Here is a 25798-nt window from a genome sequence, read left to right on the forward strand (position 1 = left end):
GGGCAACCGGAGCTCAAACCTCAGAAAAGCCAATCGAAAGGGTCATACCGTAGATAACCAACACTGTAGAAAAAAAAAAAAAAAACATCTTTGTGCACCTATCCGCATGTACCCGGAGCATTGTCACTGCGGTGGCAAGAGAAATCATATGCAGGTAGCCTCATTAAATAGAGAATGAGATGGTAATAACCGCTGGCAACTTATAGTAAATACATCTTTGGACCACTTTCCCTGCACTCAATTGCTTGTGTCATCACTTTTTTTTCAAGGTTGGGAACAACAATGGCACGGTGTGAGTAATTGATCACAGAAGAAATTGTACTGTACCACTTTTCAGGAGAGAATGATTTCAGATAATGACATTGACGCCTCACTGAGAACTGAACTGGACCCGTAGTGCAGCAGATACTAATGGATTCATATGGAGGCTCGGTCCTCGGAGACTAGGATCCATAAAGAGAGAGAGCGAGAGAGAGAGAGAGAATACTCATACATTAATCTCCCATGCAGGCTTCTGTCATGAGAACACTTTTAATCACATCCCAAGTGGCTTCTCTGGTGGCTTCTTAACATTTTTCATAAAGGTGACCGATCACAACCATCTTATGACATCTCGCTTGGTTCACCACCTCAAATGAGATCAAATATAAGACCTCCATAAAACATTTTGCATTCTTTATTTTACAAACATAAAGGGGTGGTGATAGCTTATATTTGAAGGGCTATGGAAATGCTATAAACTGGAATTCTCACTAAGGTATTGGAACAAATCAGAGATAATATGAATATTTTGTTTTTCCTTTCATTTGGAAGTAGTTTGCACGCGAGTAGAACTGAACCACATAACACTGACAGCCATATCTAATATCTACAAAAATAAATATATAAACATTAGTTGGTATGGCATCCTAATGTGCATGCTACTAGTGAAGAAAAACTATGCACCAGTCTAGTTGACAACTGTCTGGTACTCTACAAGCGATTCCACGCTGGAAAATACTTATACAGCGAGACATTGCCCTCTATCGGCCGTTTTTGAAATTGCTTGCAAAAACATTCAAAACATGCAGGGGGAAAAACGTGCTTCTGTATAGCCAATCAAAAGCTTTGTGCTTCCCTATTGGACAGGAGGAGACTGTCAATCAAACGCCTGGGGGCGCTCTCTCGCCAGTCGACTCAGTGATGTTTAGGGGGTCGGTGAGTGCACATAACTCCGAGAAAAACTAGCGTTAAGATTATATGATCATTTAACTAAAATATATCAAATACTGTAATACAGAAAATATTTTGAAAAATATCGAAAAACACCAGAGGATGTCACTCAGCGTGTCATACCCAGGTGACACCAATGGGTGGCGAAGCTGCTTCCGGACCATCGACCCACAAGGACGCGGACGAGACGGACTGACATGTGATTGGTCGACGACGTGCGCGCTCCCGTCGTCTCCTCCCGATTTTCCTGGCATGACCTTTTCCCTTGGCAACCACTTCCTTCCTCCGAGCATCCAACGGCCATCTTTAATCGCAACTCGCCTACCAAAAAGTTATTTTCTCGCATGTAAACACGGCGGAAGCGGATCGTTTGTCAGCACCGAGGACGAGGAGCGCGGGTTACTTCTCTCCGGACACCAGCCCTCCCCCGTCCTACCTCCCCTGAAGCGAAAAGAAGAACCGAAACGGGGCTGTCGCGTTCACAATAACGTACGTGTGTTTTCCCCACGCGGCGTGAATGAGCCGAACCGGTCCCATGCACATTTCTAGGCTAGCCCGGCGTCTTGTCCTGTAAACTAAAACGAGCGTGTTTGTATGGTAGCGTGTTGTCTTCCGGGTAGAATCTAGCAGTTGGAGCTATGTAAACATACGTCACGAGTTCTTGTGTGAATGATACACCATGCGCGCGCACGCACAATAGTAAACAATAACAATTTCGGTCAATTTTAATTTTGGAATAATGACAAAAATGTGTGCACTGTGCTCGTTTTTATGAGTAGCTGACTTTGTGCGACTTATGTTGACTAAAATTTGAATCGGAGGTAAACAGTAATGACGAATAAAAAGTTGCATCACACACACCACATGAGGGTTCAAAGCAAAAAATGAAGTTTGAACTCACGTTTTGTAACCATTGTGCGTCTTGTTGCAGGAAGGATGAGGAAGAAGCAGACGGCCAAGCAGAGGAAGACGGAGGATTCTTCTGAGGTGCAGCAGTTTGTGGTTGAGAAGATTACTCGTCGTAGGATCGTCAATGGAAGAGTGGAGTACTTCCTAAATTGGAAAGGCTTCACGGAGTAAGTATCGTTTTTTCCTCAGTGAACAAATTATATGATTTGCACAAGTCACTTTTGATGACTTTTTCCACAAAATCTAACAATTTGTCTGTGTAGCCGCAAAAATCGCATCACTGTCAAATCCACTGATGTGCTTTTGCTTAAATATTAATTCACACTGTTGCAATGTCGCAAATATAGCATCACTACACGTGCTTCCTTTGTACTGTCACTTCCTCATCCTCTATAAAAAAAAAAAAAAAGCACGGCCCGGCTTTCCGTTCCAACAATAAGTGGTATAGGAAATGCATTCATTTCCAATCCACGTGACTTAATTAGAATTACTATGGTAAGGTCACTCATCCCTCTTTTTATTCATTCTGGTTCCAGTGCAGAAAACACGTGGGAGCCTGAAGACAACCTAGACTGTCCTGAGCTGATTGAGGAGTATCTGAGAAATAATTTCTCACACCAGAATGAGGAAGAAGAGCAGAAGTTTGTTCCAAAAGAAGAAATGATGGATGAGACAGAAATTGTGAGTGTGTTGTCTGGAAGTGGTAATCTTTCCACCTCCTTACAAAAAAGAAAACATCTAAATGTGATCAAGGTAGACAAGTGACTGTTTGTAGGAATTTTTCTGGAATTGTTTGTATGATTATTTCTAAGAATGTTATTTTCATTGAACAACACTTTTGTTACTGCAAAGTAGTCAGCAGACTTGACACGCCACATCATCTTTGTCAAAAAGGAACTTAGCCTCTTTGTTCTTGTTTTTAGAATGAATTCCTCTTTTATGAGAAGGTAAAACCCCATTCAACTTGTTTCACTTTATGTAGTCCCCACCACAGATACACACACAGCCCTGCGGTGATGATCCAGACTCGCTGGCAGATCTGAGCGCTTACCCCGAGCTTGAATGCATCATTGGCTCCACGGACAGACGAGGAGAGCTCGTGTTTTTAGTCAAATGGTAAATTCACTTCTTTTTTTTTAATTGCCGTTTTCACAATGAGTAATTGGGGATTCCGTGTTGGTTGAATGACTGGAAGCGTGCAACCGCGAAACTGAATTCAGGGAAGTGATGCGTTAAGTTGGGCCTTGATTTGCCCCTGTCTTTGCTAATATGAAAAAAAAAAGTACACAAATTATCCAGAATAAGTTTAGCTCATCTGGGATATGCAGTCATTCATTTGATATCAAATTTTGAATGTGTTTTTTTTTTTTTTTGTAAATTGCATCAACTAATGTGTCTTGGCCACAGGAAGAACTCTGGCGACGTTGCCCTGCTGCCAGCTCACGAGGCGAGCGCCAGGTGCCCTCAGGCGGTCATCGACTTCTACGAGCAGAAGCTGACGTGGCACTGCGGAGAAGACGAACAGTGACATGCGCCGTCGCTGGTCGAGGTGAACCTAGGCTGTGATGTTGTGAAGTTTCCTTTTACCTCTTTTGAGCGGCGTCGCTCTGCTGACCTCAAAGCACAAAACGGACGCTAAGCGCTGCCGTTTTTGCAGCGAATTAGCCTTTCGCGTCTTTTCGTGTTATCATTGTAGCACACCCTATCACTGTGGACTGTTGGTATTATTTTTGAAGCTAGTCGATTCATGTTTCTGCTCATTTTTGCATTAGGCAGTGAACTGACGTCTCGCAATTAAACCTACGGTCAGTGGAGCAAGAAGAAATTGTCTTATTACTGAAGAGGTAGCTGCAATGTAAACTCAACACCTGTGATATGCGACATGAAGCGCAAATCATCTTTTTTTGAATATTTAAAGCAAAGGTAGTTCAGGAACAATGACAAATGTGCTGTACTGGATTGAAAAAAAACAAAAACGTTTATGCCACTGTAATATACTCAAGTTACCACTGTGCTATTTGACTAGCAGATGCTTAAAAGAAAAATGGGATCAGTTGTGGGAAGGAGGCTCAACTGCGAGTTGCGTTTTTCAACTTAATAAAACACTGGCATTGAAATGGAATAAATCATTTTGACCATAGATAAGCAAAGGAATTGAATTATACTCGAATTTCTGTCAATGCATAGAATGTAGTTAAGTACCAAGTATTGGTATTAAAATTTCATCGATCATTCGTATGCGATTATTTTATTTTTTTTCTTAAAAAATGTTGAATGGAACAGCATTTTTTTTTTCGGATTTGTGTCCCTGTTGCCACACTTTTTGAGTCATGTTTTTATTTATTTTAATGGAAGTGTGTTGTGTTTATGTGGAAGCTAGTTCCATTACTGTGTGGCTATTTTTCAAAGTTCCTAAAGCTTTTAAATAAATGGAGTAGAGGCTTTACTGATTAAAACCACTGGGGGCAAGGGTTAAGTGCAAAGTACTTACTAAATGTACTTTACTTATTTTTTTTCTTTTTCTGGTTGTATCCTGCTAAGTGTATTTTGTGGCCGATGTTTTATTCAAAATTATTGCCCGGCATATCTCAAATTAGCTGCTTTGTACCAAATATTTTCTTCCCTTTTTTCTTAAGAGATTACCTTTTGTTCATTCAAACCGGTGCTTTTCATCACAGAGCAAAAAAAAAAAAAAGTCGCCTTACTGCCCTTAAAGAGTTGTGCAGAGTTTTTTTGCATACAGTCTCCCAAAAAGTTCAACGTAGCACTTTAGATGTCATCGGTCATTTCCTCCTCACGTGCGAGGGACATATCCTGTTCTGGCACGCTTGACCTAACCTTACACCTCCTAACAAAACACAACTCAACTACTGAGCGGCTCTTACCGCACGTGTGTGTAGAGATTGTAGATCTGTGACGCGGCAACGAATAAAAGATTCCTTGTGTGACCTTTACTCGGGGCCATTTGTATTCTTTTCCTCACGCGCTCACAACCGCAAAAATCTGACAGTCATTCAGCAGCAAATTTGCATACTAATATTATTTTAGCACCATGTGGTAGTGGGGGCAAGGTTTTCTCAGGGTTTGTATTGAAACTTAAATAGTTTTAAGGGTTAACTCTAACAGGTGATTCATTTCCTTCCACTCTAAACTTTTTTTTTTTTTTTAAGTAATGTAATAGTATATGTACAAAGTTTGCATATCGCTGATGTCTGTCCGGAACCTCACAATTTTGTAAATATCACAATACTATTGGTCAGTCCGCACAGACATGTGGGTGTAATCTTTTCAAATGATTGACCAATTGCAAGTTGCTAAAATAGAAATACAATTTTTGGGGGTGTTCCTGAAAAGTGATGATTTTAGAGGGATCAGGATTTGGCTCAATGTCAGCGACAAGACAATGCAAATGCTTGTGTTGGAGGCTTGTTTTGCTACAGCAGCATGAGAGGGCCAAATGGGAGGAGCCAATGGGAGTCTTGTGACTGACTATCCAGTATTTTGAAAACCTTTGGCCTTTTTTTTTTTTTTTCAAACAGTAAAGCTGAGAATAAAACCCTCCAGCTCACAGCTATTCACAACACAATCACATTCTTCTGAAACACAAACAAGTTGCGACATGTCGACCTGCCGGAGAAGGAACTGACCTTCCCGATGATCTCAGGTATGCCCGATAATTAAATGTTTCATTTCTACTTTGTTTTACTTGGCATTATACTTTTTTGTTGAAGCGAAGCAATAACAAACACTTCTATGGATTTTCCCAACGTGTCATGCAATTTCCTCTATTTGCTCTTTATTTAAAACAGCTTCCCTTTTCCCTCACGGCCAGTACTCCCGTTTCAGTCCTCCATGCAGCAGGTGATAAGCGTGTGGGTTCGGGACCCACGCATCCAAAAGAATGACTTTTGGCATGCATACATGGACTATGAAATTTGCTTACATGTAAGTAAAACATCTTTTTTTTATATATTTCCTGCCACTGATCGACTTCTTTACGCCTTTTAGACAGACAGCGTGTTCTTCACCAAGAAGATGTCGTGCGTGCGAAGAAGGTTTAGTGAATTCGTATGGCTCCGACAAAGGCTGCAAGCAAACTCCATGCTGATGTGAGCGGAAATGATTCAACACTGTCACACGGCTTCCGATGTTGTCTGAACTCAGTCAAGGGGGCTTTTTTTAAATTTTTTTAATTGTCCTTGTCAGGACGCAACTGCCGCAGCTACCCGCAAAGAACCCCTTCTTCAGCCTGAATAACGCCCAGCAGATCTCTGAACGCATGGCGGGCCTTCAAAGGTTCTTAGAACAGTAAGTATTATCATATAAATAAATGTTTTTTTTTCATTTTGAATGCTCTTTTTTTCTTGTTCGATTTATTAGTTAGGATATTGCGAGGAAAATGAGGTAGTTCTCTCAAGTTTGTTTTCAGTCAATTAGAACAGGTTGAAACTGGAAACTCACTCAAAACTGCAATTTAAATAAATGACTCGGTCGTTTCGTTTTTTCATCATGCTCTTATTAAACGGTCAATGGCTAGCACTAAAATGTTATTATCCCATCATTTAGGATCCTCCTGAGTCCTCTGCTGCTGTCCGACAGCTGCCTGCACCTTTTTCTGCAGTCACAGCTCAGCGTGGCCAAAATGGAGGCCTGCGCCGAAGGAAGGACCCGCTACTCGGTAGCCCAGGCGGTGCAGTGCTGCGGCATCAGGAGGTTTCTATCCCAAGAGGACTTGCAGAAGGACTCAAACATGTCTGGTGATTCTGATTCAGACAGGTATCACGTGACATTTTGCACCCTCCTCAAGTTTCATGTCAATTTTGGTAGATTTGTGGATCGGTTTTTACTCTTTTAGCGGTGTTCAGACTGGTACTAGAGATAGCCTAGCCCTATTGTCAATAGCGAAAATCTTGTTAAGGTCCTCCTCTCACTTTAACATAATTCCATGTGCACAATATTTTATATATTTGGCCTGAACTCAAAAATATCGTTGATTTTTTTTTTTTGGTGCGTAATGGAGGATAAGATGCCCAAAAAGCATTTGTTTGGTTGAAAATTTATGACAGACAAGACATTCTAACCATCAACAGTTTTCACTACTTTTCTTTTTCCCTCATGCTGCCCTGATATTGGAATTAAGTTTATCAATCAAGCCAAAATGAAATCGCTAGCCCTGACATCTGCTGGCCAGACGCTGAACTGCATCACTTTATACAGACGCAGATGCATGAATGGAGAAACCCATAACAACACACCATGTCTATCGTCAACAACACAAAATGAAAAATAGTCTGTCTTGTTTGTGTTTCAAGCTCCGAGTGCAAAAGTTCAGAGTGCCAGTTTAAAGAAGATTTGGAGTTAAAGCAGACTGCATCTGATCACGTCGGATCCGATCAAGAGCACAGCATCTCCTCGTCTCCAGATTCTACATGACATCATCATCGCTCAGGAAAATACTGAGAGTCAAAGAACAACGTTAACTGTTACTTTGGGAACTAAGAAACATCTAAGAAAAAGGTACAGTCCTCATTTCCACTGTTTACATTTATGCTAGCCCAAAAAAAAGGTACCAGAAGGTGGCAGTGTTGTAACATCCATCTCTTTTAAGCCCATATCGTGAATGTCCAGCATGTTGTCTAGATTTACTTCATAAACAAATGTATCAAATATCACAGTTATTCAGTGGCCTAACTTCCACATATGTAAAGACGTGACTGCTTTTATTAATAAGCTGTGACCCGAGCAAAGTTAAGACTTGTCAGGTGGCACCGTGGGAGGGACTGTGGACTGGCGGGAAGGCGGGTGGGCACTGCTTCCTGTAGAGTAGTAACATGAGCTCCACTGTCTTGATGGCATTTGCATAAGTCTCGCCCCCCCCCCCCCCCAATCGCTCCACTTGTATTATATGCTTCTACGTGTGGAGTTACTGTATGCAGAAGGACTCAGTAAGTCCTGCTCATGCAGAGGTAATTAACACAACACTAAAGAGGATGAGGCTGGTGTGACATACAGTATCTGCACAGCTAATTAGATAAGATCGGCGCTCATTACAGATTCCGAGCAGGAACAGACACAAAAAAACGCAAGTAATTGAAAGGATGGGGGTAGGGGAGGGGTGGGGGTCATCACCTTAGAACACGGCGGATGGGTGAGGAGACCTCCAATTTAAATTGGCCCAATGATGTGTGGAAGGAAAGTCTGCTCATGCACGTCCGCTTATGATAATGTTTTCAATGTGTGTGTGTGTGTGTGGGGGGGATAACAATATATATTTGAAATCTATATTCTGCACACGCATACTGTAACGTCTCATTTAAGTGATGAAAATAAATGTTTTCTGTATTTTGATGTGACCTTATGCTTTTAAATGAATTATCCTGTAAGTGTCATAAGGATTATTCACATCTAATATGTGGTAATTCATTATGTACATAGGATTGATGTTCATCAAATAAAATAATCCTTTGAGTCACTGTAGCTTTTTCCTGGCAATAAATGTATAATTCAGTTGGATTTCTTTTCTCCTGGAGCTGGTAGTACTTGAAAATTATTTTATAGCATAATTTTGCATGTTATTATTACAAACAACCTCACAGTTGCACAATAAAAGCCATGTGTGTTCCTTAATGGTTTTATTGCATGTAGCATTTTGTCATCAACATTCCATCCAACCATCTATTTTCTATCCTGTCCAATGTCACGTTAGTTGGAATGCCCCCTGGACTGGTCACAAAGTCAACAATTCAGTCTTCACACCATCATCGTGTTTTAACTGAAGTCACTCGCCTGCAACAGTCCTATTCAACATTCATATTGTCCAAACATAATAATAAAATATTTGTAACAATAAGTGCCTTAGTGGGCACTCGAGGACACAGTAAAACGTCAAAACAAATACAAATCAAACATCCATTTTATTTTTGGAACGTGCTCCTCAGATGATTTTTGAATCTGAACTAGAAAGTATTACATACTGTATTTTTTTTTATTTTTCTCCAGAGTACCCTACTAATTTCACAGATTTATTTTTCTGCCAGCCTGCGTAAAACATTAGGAAGAAGAGACTACAGAAACCATGACCTGAGGGTGTAAAAAAAAAAAAAAAAAAAGCAATCACAGAAAATTGCTGCCTTGTGATTGACTGGCAACCAGTCCAAAGTGTAGTCGGCCTATCGCCTGAAGTCAGCCGGGATAGGCTGTGGCTTGTCGTGACCCTGAGCTGAAAAAGCGCTCTAGAAAATGGACGGCTGGATGGATGTGTTATTGCAATGTTTCTGATAGGAAACTCACGACTATAGATTCTTAAAAGATGGGGCTGCTAATGCAAGAGGGGGCTCCATTCCTTTTCATCATATAGCACTTTGTTGCCAGCAATTAAAGATATAATGTTAGGTTAGGTTAAGTAAATCACACAAAGATTACTCCACAGTCTCGGCAATGGCCAATAAATCTGCGCGGCATTAAGAGCTTGTTTCTTTACTTAAAGTCTGAGCGATTAAAACGTTGCCGGTGTCAGTCTGACCTGTCCAGCGGCATCGACCACTTCCTTTAATGGCGTATGACTGCGGCCCCTCGGCTGTTAACCTTGAGCCGAGGTGGCCTAGCCCGCTGCCATGACAACACAGACACCTTTAAACCCAACACATCGATCTGCTAACAGCTCCTTGCTTCATGTTGCGTGACCTCTAAGAGGTCGGCGGGAATTAAAAAATGGGGAAGGAGGGAGGGGGGGGTGTTACTGCAGCTGGCTAAGACCATAATACAACTATTCAAACAGGGATATAAAAATCACAATTTTATCACTAGAGCAAATACGTGAGGAGAGCAAACTGTAATTAACATGCTCACGGTTTGACAACAACGTCGGATGGAACCTTTGGGGGACGTCCATCTGCCTCGGAGAGACACCGTATCGTTTCTCAGGCTGGCGACTCAAATCTCAAGTTTGCGATTTCACGCCCGTCTCGCCCTTATCACTGTCACCGGCCCGGCCAAAAATCCATTTTATGCGCGGGAAGTGTGTTCTAACTCCGACGTAACATTTCTCCGGTGTGCTCCCCAAGTATTGAGGGAGATTCGCTCCAATGGAGGCAAATTACAGATAAATCAGTGGCTGCTCATGCATTTTAAGTGCCACATTATACACAATCCATTAGTAGCCATTGAAGTTAAGCATGACTTGCGATATTAAATCTCCGTGACCGAGACTATGTGGAAACAGTCAATATGTGCCAATAGATAGGAGATGAGAGCAAAGGAATGACGCAGGGATGAGACGCTTGCAGTCCAAATGATAATGGGCCGGGCAGGCGAGACTGATGTGTCGCTTTTGTTATACAGCCGCGCAATCTCATTCAAAGTGGGAGCAAGCTAAATGGTGTGGAAGTCCAGGATTAATTAAATTGTTAATTATACTCCACTCGCTTCGCAATATTTTTTTCACGCTATCTCGCTTTTCATGCCAAAACTGACCTTTGACTTGCAGCCGGCCGCAAAAATCGGCATGACGGGGCAGCCGAGATGAGTTAACGGTCCTTGCGAGTCAGCTACTGCTGGCGGCTTTGTGTGTGACTGCAAAAGAATTCAAGAAATTAAAACTGAGCAATAAAAGTTCGCCAACACAGTGGTGCCTCGAGATACGGGTGACACGAGTTTAGTTTTTCCCGCATATGCGTTTAAGCTAGCAATTAACGTAGTTTGTCATATTTCGATCATTTAAAAAACAAAAAGCCGTTTCGAGTTGTTTACCATACCAAGTTAGGGTTATTATCAAACCCAAGATAAAACATAAACGACTTCTCCGCCAAGTGCTGTTTAAATGGCGCTGGTGCATGAATGTCGCAATTACACGGAATTACCCGTTGCTTCCTTCAGTACACTAGCCTGAGGGTAAACTGAGATCTTACAATAGCTTCACCGTTCGCCAAAGTCTGGTGCTAGATAAAATAAGACCCGTCGTCTTCGGATGGGGCGGGGGAGATGATGGATGAGAAGAACCTTGCATTGAGACGGCATCTCTGCGCTCACAGTTGCTATTTATTTATACTTTCCGAAATGTTCATTGTGAAATATGGAGTCGCACGTGAATGCTGACAGATGCTGCCACTGAACGTGGACAGCAAAGAATGAATTTAGGACGACAGTGCTTAGTTATGCATCACTGCGGACCATCTGCCAATGTGCTTGGACAGCCGACTTGGTAAGCTACCAATAAGATTTTTTTTTTTTTTTAAATCACAAAAACATGTTATTTAGTAAAACAATTATTTGAGTTTGTGATTATATTGTACATTTTTTTCCACAAAAATGTTGATTATTTATTCAACCTCTTTCTCGTGTGTGACTTTGCCACCAGGTGGCAGTATAATACAGTCATGAAGACGAGTTCTTAGTCGTTCTTTGCAGAGGATAAAGAAAGTATGCCTTCAATAATTCTTTTACAAGAATTGAATACCTTAAAGCGAGGAAAATTTTCCAAGCATGTCACATTAAATTTACTTCAACTTCAATACACAACACACTGTGTCCAAAATCGAGATCAGCTTCAGCACATCCAAATCCAATCTTCTGGATAAAAATAATTTACCCACCCTCAGGTAAAAATAACCCAATCTGCTCAAAACCCACAACCACCCGGGGAGTGAGTAAGAAAAACAACCTAGTATTTCTCAATATGATTAAGCCACACATTGTTCCCCAGAAAAAAATGGGCAGAAGATTAAGAAGTGCACAAGAGCACGACGCAAATGCCCATCTCACGGCATTCAAGTAATAAAAGGCTGCAGGAGAACCCAAACAGCACTTGAAACATGAGCATTGTAAAATAGCATCAGTGCCTGTGACGGCTTCTACTCATCCTTATTTGTGTCTTGACACTGGGGAACATCCCCTCCGCTGTGAATAACACCCCCCCACTCCCGACTAATGTCTTGTTAGAGATGAGGAACGAGTAGAGGTGGAGCTCTTTCGGTCCGAGCCACTTCAGTAAATGTTGAGACAGCGAGAGGACGAGAGCGGCTGCGGGAAGGCGATGGCGAGAAAGAATGGAGGTGTTAGAGGGCACCGTCTCCGGAGGCCTGGGCTGCTTGGCTGCCAGCGTACGTAAATCAGCGGGCAGCTCACGGCTGCAATGAGGTAGAAAATAAAAAAAACATAAAAATGTCCGAGTGAAATAAGAGGCAGGGAGAAATCTTTTATGGCGAGCCTAAATTCTCCTTACTCTGCAGTAGATCCAGCGGCCAGCTCAGCTTGTCTTTTCCAAAAGCAATTCATCATGCCACTGTCTGCATGGCCACAAATTACTCCAATTACCAACCTGCTCTTCATCTACCACACGCATGACCTAATGAGAATCCTAAATTCACAGAATTATCAGTAATGGTGACTTAATAAGGCTGTGTCACATTCCTTGATATACTTGGACTATATCGTGACGGCCAATGGCAAATAAGTGTGTTTTAGAAAAATGGATTCGACGCTTGGATGACTTTACTCTGCACTCAGCACTTGTGGAAAATGGGGTTTAAGTCCTGGCTTGGCTCAGACCTGACTTGGGCTTTTTTTTTTTTTTTTTTTCCCCCCCGCTTCAAAATATTAGCATGGCGCAACGCCGCATTTACTCAACAGATCAATCAAACAAGCAACAGCGACACACGTGTTAGCTGCGCACTAAATTAGCTCGGGCTAGCTTGGCAGCCCCGTGCTTGAATAAATACCACGCCGACACTTAATGAGAGTAATGACGAGCTATTTGCTTTTTTAGTGGCTGGTAAAGCCCCGCTATTCGATCCTTCTTCCTTCCTGGGTATCGCGTCTATATAAAGAAGCTGACATTGAGAGTGGAGTTCACCTCCAATGCGAGGCCATTACAAGAGAGGGAAAAGATGGCAGCGCTTAGCGTTCTGGAGACTGGCAGCTGCGGAGCGGTGTTGAGCTGCAACAGTGCCCGGAGGCTTGTAATTACACTTAGAGCATCGGTCGCATCACACTGTAAACTATCCGGCCCGGGGTTGTTACTCAGCTCACTAACTAGTAAAGTAAATCAGAGCTCTGGCCTCATATTAGAGCCCCAGGCAGAGAGTAAACAGAGCTAGAGTATGGAGGCTGGAGCCTAGTAAATAACCAACGGGAAGATGGAGGAAGAGGGGGCGAAGCGTGGGAGATGTTTATAGCAAGTGGACAAACACCTGTCACACCCATCCGACTGATTTATCCTGAGTGACATGGCGGCACATAGCTCTCGTAGGCGTGACGGCTCGCTAGGGGTAAAGCCACACTGTATGAAATATGGAATTGTGTCAAAGTACAGTGGAAGCTCAAGCTAAATTCATCGACTAAAATAATCAGCGGAAGACCAGAACGGAACAAAAAAAAAGATTTCTTGGGGTCTGTCTGTCTATGTCGGGTGACAATGATCGCCTAAAAAAAATAAATAATAATAATTAAAAAAAAAAAAGTTTTTTCCTTGCTTTACGCAGTCATAATAGTTATTATTTTTCATTAAAATGTAGTCACGAAGGATATTAACCGCGTCCTTCAAAAAAAAAAGCAGAATTTGTGAGCTACATTTGAAGGAGGCTTCAACTTAGGCAGCCTTTGCTCAGCCTTATTATACAAGCTGCCTTTAAATGCACCCACAGGCCTCTTTAAAGCATTTAAAAGCCTTCCCCCATTGTTAAAAAGAAATCCGTAGTTACTAGAAGACAAATAAGAACAGCACACCCCGGAAACATGAAAGCAGGTGGGCGCAGTGCTCTAGGTAAGAAACGTTAGTCTTTTATTAAACGTACTCATAAATCATTGAGTTAAAGGCCCATTTGGGAGCAAGGTGGTTGGCGATCAATTTGCATGCCTTACAACTCTGGACACGGTCTGTCAGGACACGCCGGAGCTATTAGCATTCTTCCGTAGCGTGCTTCGACTTCTATTGAACTCTGCGGTGGATTTGGGAGTTTCGAAATAAAGTGTTGGTGCAGAGAGAGAGGAATTGTGATGCAAGAGATTTGCAAAAAAAATAGTGTATTGTGGGGTTTTTTTTTCCGAGATGGGAAGGAAAATATTTAACTGAAATATTGAGGGTGCATCACATTCAATTTAACCATTTATAGTGATTCTGATTTTTTTGTTTTGCTTCTTAGCAAAGAATTTGTGCTAGCACGGATTGCTATTTCAATTTGTGTCATTTTTCAGTTCAAACCAAAGTTCAACCTCGGTTTAATTGGGCAATAACAAAATCTCCCAAACACGTGTTATGGTCCGACAATTCCAAAATGTATAATAGGTGTAAACGCAACACTGTACATGTCTGAGGATAGCCACAACAATGACATGCTCTGGTTTTTAATGCTAAAAATATTTATTTTGAAACAACCCAGTCCCCATATTCAGTCATCATCCACCTGATACCTTGACGTGTCAAGTGCCGTGAGTTATGTTAACTCAATTAAAACAGGCCTGCTCTTGGAAAAAAAAAAAAAAGGTCTATGTGGACTTTTAGGGATGTGGACCAGCAGAGGGGCTTTAATGGAACACTGACAAAAGGCCAGTTGGAGAGGCGATACATTTGCTGTGAAATCCCAGACGATGGCACATAAATAAAGCTTTGGTGCTATTCCCGACAGAAAGTCTCAGTGAAGCCCGCATGCTGATCTACTGTATGTCACAACGACCTGGTGAAAGTGTAGAATGTGAACAGCTGACAGCTTGATCAAGATGAAGTCCCAGTCAGTGACCGGTGTAAAGCACGCCTTTAGCCCTATGCAGAAGCCTTCAGGGTTAGAAGAGGTCAAGATGCATGGGCATAACATTCCTTGAGACTGAAACGTCTCAAAGCATACTGGTTTCCATGAACCCTATTCCACAAACATAGCTGACATGTTGCAGACTAATCATAATTATTAGGGTTGCAACAAATGATTATTTGTGTAATGGATTAATCAGATTTGATTTCATTTTACTTCAAAATCTTCTTTTTAGGGGTTTGGACAATTTTAAATGAAAATAGATATTTAAAAGATTTATGGATTATCGCAAATTACTTTCAATTAATTTGTAATTTATTAGTTGTTGATTAATCACTGCACCTCAAATATTAAAAATCTTACACCATTATTTTTTTTTTTAAATAAATCTGGTTTCAGTACCAACAGAAACTATTATTATTATTAATAATAATAATAATAATGATAATACTAATAATAATACCACCAACTCTCCAAGGATGGACAATGGGACAAAATAATATTAGAAGTATCATCTGATCTTTTTCAGATCATGAAAAATAGTATTTTAGTTTTAGGTTACCCATCTTGTAATCTAAAAAAAATAAATAAATCTTTCCACTGTAGATGTATGGTTCTATGGTTTCTAACCTACTGTATTTATCTAGTCTCTATTGATGATATAGGCACATCTTTATGGTCCCAGGTATCAATTGGTGATGTTGTGGTATCATTAGTGTAATTTAGTGTGCTATAGATTCATGATGTGCTGGCATTTATCTAGGAAACATTTTATCTTGATGTTAAATTGCAATAAAAGAACCTGTATATTTCCAGAATATGGCAGTCTACATCGAAACGGGGGATGGGGGTATAGTTGACATCCATTAAGGAAATCCATTATTGTCACATAAAAATGAAAGGCAATATTTAGTCTTACTTGCTTCTGGCAACCATATTCGGACAGTAAAAGAAAACACGCTGAGGGTAAATATCAAGTCAGGCAAGAAGGAACGGCATGTTGAAATCCTGATTTACGTATCAAAACAAAAGTGTCAGCTGACATGACCGCATGACTTATTCTTGCCACACGTTATTTGATGATCTGTGCTGACTAAAAATTCCATGTGGTCAATTTTCACCTAAAACAAAACAAAAAAAAAAATCCCCCTCCACCTATAACACAACATATTCAATAATTATGGTAATTGACCAGATCTCCAATCAGGAGAGAAGCTTCACGGCTGCACCGTACAGCAAAAGACTCAAGAGCGGGATTTATTGTCCCTTTTTGAATGTCACCCAAAGGACGACGGGCTCGCTCATCACCGGGGAGGAACAAATCCCAGACGCTGGAGGAAAGATGAAAGGAACGCTGACACAATTACCTTCCCGGTTTGTCACAACCTTGACAAAACCTTGAGCGGGCCCAAAAAAAAAAACCCGTGCTTGGCTATTTGACTCAGGAAGGCAGTAAAATGATATGTACAGTGTGTGTCTAACCTCGGCAAGAACGCGCCAAGCAAACGCTGCCTCGCCCGCTGTCAAACGGCTCCTCGGAGAGCGATAAGCGTCTGTGCTATCAGAGTGCCTGTCTGCCTTATTAGTGCACCTCAGGCACACGGCCCAACCGGCCATCTGGCACGCTGTGATCGGCTGCCCGGCAAACTCTCTCGGGCGCCGTAAAACACACCGAGACCCCTTTGAAGTACGCGGCAAAAGTGCTGACTGAATCAATGAATCATTTTATTACAAATAGATACATATGTATTTATCGGAAAAAGTGACTGAGAGCGTCTCGTATTGACGGTCTATGTCCAGCTACGACATTAAAAAAGGGCAAAGGTTACGGCTCGGTTAGATCTATAACCTTCGTAGGGTCTCTGTTGCCACCTTGTGGTATAATTATAGGGTTAAAAACGTTTTACCTAACTTGAATGGCCCTGCGACTTAGTGGAATGAGAAGTTATGAACAGTCAAGCTAAAGGTCAACAACTGAATTTGAACACGTGTATAGTATGTTTGTAAAAACATCAGAACACTTTGGGAAACTGAACATGAACGGGACAATTGCATGTACACACAAAAAGAAAAAGAATAAAACTACAGCTACAAAATTTGATTTTTCTTTTTGTCTTTTAGGGAAACGACGGCTGCAGACAAGTACAAATGTAAGAGTATTAACAGAGTGAAATATTCAGATATAAAAATGTCATTTGATAATGTGAAAACATATGAAAATTATTATATTAATTATAATATTAAAACACTTTGGGGCCCTAAGAAAAAAAATTATACCACTGCCCAAGCTAGTTCATTTTTTACTCAAATCCACGCTATTTTTTTATACCCACCCACCCGTGGAGAATACATTTGATGAAGGAAAATGTGGAATATTCAGGAAAACGATTCAGTCAAATAGTTGTGGATCTCAGAGGCTATGGGCGTGCATGCCAGTCTATTTTAATGAACTAAGCAAAATGATTACCAGTATGATGCACTCACAGGCTTGTATTTATAAAGCATAGAGTTCCAGCAGGTACTCTCGGGGAACAATTCCAATATTTCCATTTTTCTCTCCAACCCACCAACCATAACTCTGGTATTCCTGAGGAAAGACACATGCAAAAATCATTCAGGATGAGAAGTTACCGACAAGAAACACACAGATATGTGTACTTTTAAACACAGCTTTTAAATTTAAATTGTGTTTGTGGAATATGAATTAAGCAAAAAAAAGATCGACCCTTTTTAGTCATCTCTGGAGATGGCTGCTTTTTTTTTTCGTAACCCTTGCCGACGACTGAAAATGACATCACAGTGCCGAAAAGTGGGTTCAGGTAACGACCATTGTGCCTCACATCTTCTAGACATTCGGTCATGTATGTAACTGATAATCAGAATACCCTGTTTCGTGTGCTGCTTGCCGGCGCACGGAACAGATTGTCGAGAATTGTTTTTAAGACTTGATTTCCCCTTTAAGGACCTGAACAAATCACGCGTGACCTTCGAGGGGTCCACTGTTTCTACATTACCTTGCATTTTCTTCTGCTCACCATTACATTTCCTCCCGACTGTTAGATTATACACACACACACATCAGCCTCAATGTACGTAAAAGCCATCACGTATAAATCTGTCAAAGTAAAAGTTCCTCCGAGTGGCTGTTAGGATAGCGAGCTGCGTGGACGATACTGTGGAGACGCGGCTTGCCTCTTTCTTTGACCAAGAGTCTGACCTCACATCAAAGTCTTGGGCCGGGACATGAATCAACTCTGGGAACGCCGCAGAAGGGCGGAACGGGGACCTGCACAGTGTCTGAAAGCCAGACCGGACCACTTCTGTATTCACTTATTGAGTGTCCAAGAAACAAAACGAAATAAAATCATATTAGTCTTTCTCCACTTGTTTCTGCTGCAGCCATTGCTCCAAGAAAATGTGTGGCTCATTTGGGAATATAGGACTAGCATTTTTCTTAGTCCAAACATGTACTGTATTGATTGAAAATATTGGACTTTCTCTACAGAGAAGATTAAAAGCCTGTCACGCCATTGCCAGAAAGCAATACGACGACTCTGGCGTCATCCCCCTGTTGCTCCTGGGGGCACCATATTTACAAGATATCTCGGGATTGCATTCCCCTGCACTTTGCGACGGAGTCACGAAAAAGTTGGACTGTAGGACCATCTCAATGTTTTCTCAAAGGACGTCACGTCCGCTATTTGCTTGTCACATGATAAAAGTGAGGCCTCTTGGTAATAAAGCAGAAGTGACCCGTGTGTGTGTGTGTGTGTGTCCAGATAACAACTTCCTGTCACTAGCCTTTGAAAGTGGCAACACCTCATTGTGCAGTTGGGGCTGACAAATAAGTCGCACTTGAGTGGGTGCGGCGCGCAACATGAAGAGAGACAAACGGCTAATGGCATGCCGTCGCCGGCTACGCGCGGAAGCCGTGCTCTTGCAAGTAACGCCGCCTCGTCGCTTTAATACCTACGGCGAAGGAAACAATCAGTGCATCTGTTTACAAGCACATATTGGACAGTACGTGTTAAAGGGCGGGTTAATGTAGGTTACAGTAACAGCACACAGCAGCAGCATTACGCCGGGACAGTGTTTACATTTTATCAACCACTGCAGCCACTTAAAAGGAAGTGAGACGTTACTTTTCTCCATTAGTTTTATGTGCTGTGACTTGAACCGAGGAGGGGGAAAGGGGGTGGGTGTTTGGTGCGGCATTTCTGGACAAAAGCAACCTCCCCTCCCCGTCCCTCCTCAGCCACAGTCGGGCACTATAATCAACACTCAGGTCCGACTGGGGGGTCCCGCAGCTGTAGCACTACAGCTATTTCTGAGCTGAGGAATGGGGGAGGGATGGAAATGGAGAATTGGGGAGGGGAGCGTGAGTGGAGCAAGGAGTCGGTTGTCCCTCCCGCTGCAGCCCAGACAGGTTTTATGGTCATTGGCCTCGCAGTGGGCCACAACCCCCAACACCAAGGTTCCAGCTAATGGCGCTGGCAGTCAGAGTGAAAGGGCAACTTGATTCTTGGCCCTTTTCCGCACACAAAGAGGGGAGTCATAAACAAGCATTTGGCCATTGAGCACTGGAACGTCTGTCTGCTTTGTTTCGTTTTGTTCCTCGCACCGGTGAAAGGGACATCATTCATTTTGGTGATCAACACAAATGATTGACACTGTCGGTGGGCAACAAAAGGAACACTTGAGAATTTCAACTCAAGAGAATGTTTTCTAATTGCAGAAGAAGAAAGAAAAAACGAATTTCAAATTTTTCATTTAACACTGCATTAACTGCTGGAGATGATCAAGAATAGCTTTTTTAGGTAATATTAAGAATAATCGGGTGTCTGTCATATTTAATATGACTTCAGATTGCAGTGGGGAACAACTGCAATCAGACATTTCTATTTCGTTTAGTGACATTAGAAGAGCAACACATTAAAAGCACATTTGATGCAGTGCACCTTGTATAAATGCACCTGTATGAAAACTAGGAGCAAAATATAATCAGTGCAGTATGTAGTTGTTTTTGGGGGTAGGGGGGCTCTTTGTAATGATTGCACGCAACGGCCACTAGATGGCAGACTAGACTACAAAAATGCCCTGCCAAGCTGTCAGCAAGACTCAAATTAGCAACATGGGCCAAGAATCCATCCAGCTACCAAGGTCAGCATTTCACACATAGGGCTGAAATTACTTTCATTTTTTTTGCCCTCTTGTTTGCAGGCATAATTGTGCTAGATGCAGCATAAAGGAACAAAAATGCTCTCATTTTGTCCCAAAAAAGGTCCTCTCGGTCCTCCACAGCCTCTAGCTAGCTGACAAGCCTCGGAAATTGGACGTCCAGCACACGTCCTCGCCTGCTCTGAATAGCGTGTCAGGCCGGGCCTTGGCTTCCCGAGGACACACATTCCTATTTGGCGAGGTGAGCGAGGCGTCTGATAGGTGTGTGGGCTGAAGGCAGCAGCGGAAGCACGCTGAGGCGGCCCAGATGGACGCGATGGAACGGTGCGGCGAGCCAACAGCACTAAAACCGTTTCCGTCGTGACACATCTAATCCCCATCAGAGCGCTTGAGTCTGACTGCGGCCTGTTCGGCCTCCAGCTCAAGGCAGCCGGCCAGGTGCTGCCAGTAAAGGATATCAAGAAGCAGTTCCTCCCAGGGCCTAGGAATAACTTCATTCAGGTGGTCCTGGCATCTCACTCAACATAGCTGTTGAGTTTGTGCATTAAGAAAAATATCTACACTCTACGTTTTGGACAAGGCAGGTTTTCATTACCTTGCTCAATATATAAATGGTGTCTCCGCGCTTGAAGGAGAGTTCATCTGGGTGGTCCCCGACACAGTCCCATAAGCCTTGGTAGTAGTTCTGGAAGTCGCTGCTTGTTTCTGGGCGGATTAGGTTGCAAAACAGGACATAAACAACAAGAAATTAATCATTTCAAGTTGAATATTTGATATATGGAGCGAATAAAAACAGCTCTTGTTGTAACAGGAAGTTGGTTAAGAAGGTTGCGATCAAGTCCTAGGATTGCGTACTTGTAAAACTTCCCCTAAAATTGTCGCTTCTCTTTTTCTGTTGAACCAACACAAGTGCAGCACTTAAAGATTAATGTCAAGGGCCACCTGATGCCGTTTTCTTCCATTCAATTTGGCATTTTATATCTAATACAGAGCAATGATTCAATTGGGAAATGAACGTGTATAAATAAACTCGTCTCGTAATCCTCAGTGCCGTTTTGTCAGCCCCTCGGTTGTCGATCAAACGGCACGGCAGGCACGGGCCAATTTTTTAATTGGGCTTTGGGCCTCGTGAGCGTGCCCCCACCGATTCTGCACCAAGTGACGAGGAAAAATGAGCAAAAAAGCATCCAAGCCATTCTCTTGATCTACGATGCCGCGCCTGCTAGATAGCCAAAAAGTTTATTTCTGTTGTAAAGTTTTATCATGAATCACAAATGATTTGTGTTGCTTCAGCAAATTTAAACAGCTGCGGGAAGACAAATTGGAATTATAGAAATTCACATTAGACAAGAGTACTCAACAATTCTTATACAAAACTGCCACCGTTTATTTTTTTTTTGGGTAGTTTGTGAAAGTTGTCACCCTAACATCCCCGTCTAGCTAATATTTCATCATATTTATGAATTGAAACAATATATACTGTTTTTACCTGGGAGCACTTCATAAATGTCTGTATCTGGTGCAAGTCCCACATCGTCATACGTTTGCTGTTCCTCCTCCTGCACCTCTTCGTCTTCTTCTTCTTGGATGATGCCAGACTTATCTGCAGACAAGTTTGCAGAATATAACTTCCAGGGATTCCATCATTAGCAAGCGTAGTCGCACGGCAAACCTTTCAAAACGAAGTCTATCCATTTCACCCACTCCTTTGCCTCCTTCACCGATGCCGCACAAAACTAATCAAAGGACGGGCAAAAATATGGCAGTCAGACAAATTATTCATCTGACACTTGACAGAAACAAACACTGAATTCATCAATCACAGAAAATCCTCCGCAAGCAAGATGTTTTCATCTTAAAACCTAGACATTTGAATAAATTTGTATGCAGCGGCGTCGAATCGATGAATACATTTCCGGAAGAAAAATGTAATACATGCATATTGGCAAAAAGGGACAGCAAATGTTCGGTACCTGATAGACTCGCTTGTCAGGGGCCGAGACTTCAAAACAAAAGTCCTTCTTGGAATCTTTCCGTAAGCTGGTGTTCATTTTGACACTGTAGCCATCGATGTTGAACTCGCCTTTCTGCTGCTTGTCTGTCACACGGCAACATCGTCCCTGTCAACATTCCTTTTGTGTCACTCGAATTGAGGATGAATCTAGAAGTGATACCTTTCTCGTTGCCGTAATAGTAGAAGGTGCGATAGCTCAGAGCGCACCATCTCTTCTGCCACTCCTGGCCGAAAAAACTGTGATCTGTCGAGAAGACCACCACATACAACCATTCACATTTTAAAACCTTCTGTTGACTTATCATTCATGTTTTTTGGAATGTAACTTGGATTGAGAAGTGTGTTCTGTTAGCTGACCACACACCCTTCCTGCGTTTCTCCAGGTATCCCGACATGAGAATCGACTGCAGGTCTTGTGCCGCCATTGGTGGAGACTGAATTGACCCTGAAAGAGAGTTTTGGGGATTCAAAACTTTTTTTCACGAGTAGAACCCCAACAGATGGGCTCTAACATCCCCAGAATGAGATGATGGTTGTCAAAAAGTTCCGGCTCATCCACTGGGGGACTTTTTGCCTCCTCGCCGCACTGTGCAACTTCAATGCAAATGTTCAACTGCTGTGTCAAAGTTGCTTTGTGTGAACGAGACGCCATAAAATTGGCAGCTGGTTACGGGCCATAACCCCCCCGCTCCTCTCGCTCCTCTGAATCGCCACTTCACTTGGACTTCCTTGACACTTTTATTTTGATACGTGAACAGACACACATCACATTAGGTACACCTATATGTGGATGGTATTTCAAACCGTACATGAATAATGCCAGCACCCTGCAAGCATATTTTGTATTATTCAGAATCAACTCTTTATGAGAGTTGAAGAACTGATAATCAGTCAAATAATTGATTCTAAAAGCATTCCATAGTCCTAGCACTAATAGGAACTCTTCATATGAGTGTGACAGGTTAAAATGATGGTACAGTAAAAAAGTAAATGGATCCCATTTCCCTGGATAAACAAGGGAAAAAAATACAAAATGGCAAATGTGCAAATATCACCCAAGCTCATCACTTTAAATAAAAAATAAAAACTATAATTAACTTTTCAGGCTGCTCGTCACAGGCTGTTTTTACCATTGATAGATATAGGACAATTAAAAGTAGAGTTTCCTAAGAATACAAAAGTAAAGGTTATGCTTTGAAGGGCACAGAGGGTTAAATCTATGTTGATGTTTTTCTCAGACTTGGTACTTCAGTGTGTCTGCAAGCAATAAAACACTCTTGTGCAGTAAAACAGGTGGCGGGAAAAGCAGTTACGCTCTCAAATGTCTTCCCAAAGTGGGTTGCCAAGTTACAGTTGGAATGTCTCTTTCACTGTGACTCTCCAAGTCACTTTGTTTCAAGGAAAGTGGAGCGAATAGCTCCTTCAGAGCGCTTTTACCCTCATAGGTGTCCTCCTCCCTGTCGGTGCGCTCCGACTGCAGCGAGCCTGCGTCGTTGTTGCTGCTGTCCGCCGCCTCCTCATCGTCACCTGAGTCCTCTCCACCTGAAGGAGGACCGCAGAGGAGAAAACTGCCCACGTCATTGTTGTTGTTATAAAGCAGGGGGTCAAACTTGTTTTTATTGCAGGCCACGTGGTAGTCATGGCAGCCCTCAGGGGGACAGTGATAATGGTGAAACCACATAAATGTACTGTATAATGGCTAAGGGGTCGTAATAGTAAACCAAAAATAACAACTTGGGTTAAAGTTCATGGTTCGCTATAATTCACTGCTTGCCAGATGCCGAGCTACAGTGCGTTTGTTTACCAACAAGGTGCGTGGCTAAAACATGAGGTAGTTATAGTTGTCAGCTTTTCATATTTCATAACTGCACCTGCATTTGCTTATCATTTCTATAGACCTTCTCATGACGACAGTATGATACTCCATCTCGTTAATCCATACAACAGAAAAGTCAATTAATTAGCCAGTTTCTCAGTGAACATGTCTGAATTTCCACCATGTCTATTTTGAATCCACTTATGTGTTGTAATGTAAATTACAGCTGGTCTTCTATCGCCCTTCTAAGCAATTTACCTCACATAAAATCTTTTCAAATGACACATCACACATTCAAATTATAGCAGTAGAGAAGAAGGCTAAAATCATCAAGCTCAAGCCATTCTCGATCGCTCTGACTCGGTTAGATGACAAATTGTTTACTCGCGGTGCCAGTGTAACTCAAGTTGAAAAGTTGGATGTGGTTTGAACAGAAGTTCTCACAGACTAACTCAAATGATGTTGAGGGGTGACCCATACATATCAATGTAAATTATTTTACAAATAAAAATAACTTACTCTTTTCCTTGAAATCATGTGGAAAGCTGTTTTAAAGAAGACATACTGTTAGTATCTTGGATGGGATATACTACAGACAGACAGACAGACAGACAGACAGACAGACAGACAGACAGACAGACAAACAAAGATGCATACCCCAATTTGACCTCTTTAATCCGTTTAATGAATACTTCTTTCTTATCTTTCGCCTTCTTGCTCAGATTTTCCCCTTTCAGGCCATCACAGAGGAAAGTCTCAAGGTCTAAACAGTAGAAGGGGAAAGAAATTGAAAAATATTTGACTTGAAGATGTAAAAAAAAAAATAATAATAATAACGTTCGAAGTCGAAGGGACAGAAAATGTAACAGAAGTTATCATCCATATTATAGCCTATGCTTCCTCTTTTAGAGGCAGCCTAGAGTGGAGAAGTGCGGTTTATCTCAATTTCTAAATGATAAAATACCAACAACTTAAAAAGAACGTTGTCTTATCTATTTTAAAAGTGTATTTTCACCTGAAATGAGCGACGTTAGTTCTTCGGGAACAGCTCGCATGGTTACCGCTTTGTTGATTTGAGCAAGAGTCCAGCTGGAGGCAAAGGTCACGTGATGCGGAAGTAGTGGCGAGTTGAACGGCTCCCCGCGCACAAGGCGGAAGTGATCCGTGCAATATTTATTAGCGGGCACACGCACGCACGTACGCACGCACGCACATGCACGCGCAGTGACGTTTATGAGCGCAGCGGCCTTTGTGTGTATGCAGACGATATACGAGACAGCTACTGCCTACTTGATGCTTTAATGGGGCTTGACGCACTATTAAAGTCACAGCACAATAGCGTTGTCATATTTTACATTGATTCTTCATAATATCACGCTGGGCTCCTGGCACATGTCATGAGCAAATGGAGGGGGAGGGGACAGTTTAGTTTATGATGTTTACGGCAACATTGTAAATCCAAATAGGGATTATTGATAGGCAGAAAGGTGTTCCTCTTTTGATAGCGGGTACATCCCCCCTCACAGCATCAATAAAATGCTGTGCATAGTTTACACCATTGTAAATCTACTAGGAAAAGTTTTTCTCTTTTGGTTATCCCTTTATCGATACAAGAAATATTCAAATAGCTTTGAATGTGATTACCCAACAAAACCGTTTTACAGAATTTCCATATTTTTTGTCTGCATTCATGACATCCACAAAAAGAGTTGAGTATTCAATACTAATGTTCTTTATTGAGTTTGTATGGATGCATGATGGAAGTGTGAGCACATCTGCCTCACAGTTGAGAGGTTCCAGGTTTGATTCCCAGGCATGCAATTTGCATGCTCGTGTTGGTTTACTGGTACTCCTGTTTCCTCCACATTCCAAAAGCATGCATGTCAGGCTCCATGAAGACTCCAAATTGCCCATAGAATGGTCGTTTAT

General features: G+C 42.0%; 3 protein-coding genes across 7 annotated transcripts; 2 read left to right on the forward strand and 1 right to left on the reverse strand.

Annotated features, from left to right (window-relative positions):
* Positions 1–1432: 1432 nt before the first annotated feature.
* On the forward strand, positions 1433–5075 carry cbx3b (chromobox homolog 3b). The gene is made up of 5 exons (XM_085917576.1): positions 1433–1701; positions 2144–2288; positions 2658–2802; positions 3104–3237; positions 3529–5075. The coding sequence occupies exons 2-5, from the start codon at positions 2149–2151 to the stop codon at positions 3647–3649; spliced, it is 540 nt and encodes a 179-aa protein (XP_085773702.1). The 5' UTR covers positions 1433–1701; positions 2144–2148; the 3' UTR covers positions 3650–5075.
* A 591-nt stretch (positions 5076–5666) lies between these two features.
* Positions 5667–8727, forward strand: LOC147051997 (sorting nexin-10B-like). Of its 3 annotated transcripts, XM_085917573.1 has the most exons (6): positions 5667–5785; positions 5931–6066; positions 6130–6230; positions 6328–6429; positions 6688–6897; positions 7434–8727. In XM_085917573.1, the coding sequence occupies exons 2-6, from the start codon at positions 5974–5976 to the stop codon at positions 7552–7554; spliced, it is 627 nt and encodes a 208-aa protein (XP_085773699.1). In that variant the 5' UTR covers positions 5667–5785; positions 5931–5973; the 3' UTR covers positions 7555–8727. The 3 variants fall into 3 exon arrangements, with proteins under 3 accessions (XP_085773699.1, XP_085773701.1, XP_085773700.1); XM_085917575.1 differs by lacking the exon at positions 7434–8727 and having other exon boundaries at positions 6688–7283; XM_085917574.1 differs by having other exon boundaries at positions 5730–6066.
* Positions 8164–25005, reverse strand: skap2 (src kinase associated phosphoprotein 2). 3 transcript variants are annotated; one of them, XM_085917572.1, is made up of 12 exons: positions 24885–25005; positions 24527–24632; positions 24389–24414; positions 23491–23595; positions 22418–22498; positions 22214–22297; positions 22013–22137; positions 21712–21775; positions 21529–21642; positions 20635–20744; positions 17346–17448; positions 8164–10692 (listed from the first exon to the last, which is right to left on the reverse strand). In XM_085917572.1, the coding sequence occupies exons 1-11, from the start codon at positions 24922–24924 to the stop codon at positions 17356–17358; spliced, it is 948 nt and encodes a 315-aa protein (XP_085773698.1). In that variant the 5' UTR covers positions 24925–25005; the 3' UTR covers positions 8164–10692; positions 17346–17355. The 3 variants fall into 3 exon arrangements, with proteins under 3 accessions (XP_085773698.1, XP_085773697.1, XP_085773695.1); XM_085917571.1 differs by having other exon boundaries at positions 8165–10692; positions 17329–17448; XM_085917569.1 differs by lacking the exon at positions 8164–10692 and having other exon boundaries at positions 16570–17448.
* Positions 25006–25798: the final 793 nt, after the last annotated feature.

Source organism: Syngnathus leptorhynchus, chromosome 8 (assembly GCF_054491065.1).
Source record: "Syngnathus leptorhynchus isolate UIUO chromosome 8, UIUO_Slep, whole genome shotgun sequence".
Classification (NCBI taxonomy): domain Eukaryota; kingdom Metazoa; phylum Chordata; class Actinopteri; order Syngnathiformes; family Syngnathidae; genus Syngnathus; species Syngnathus leptorhynchus.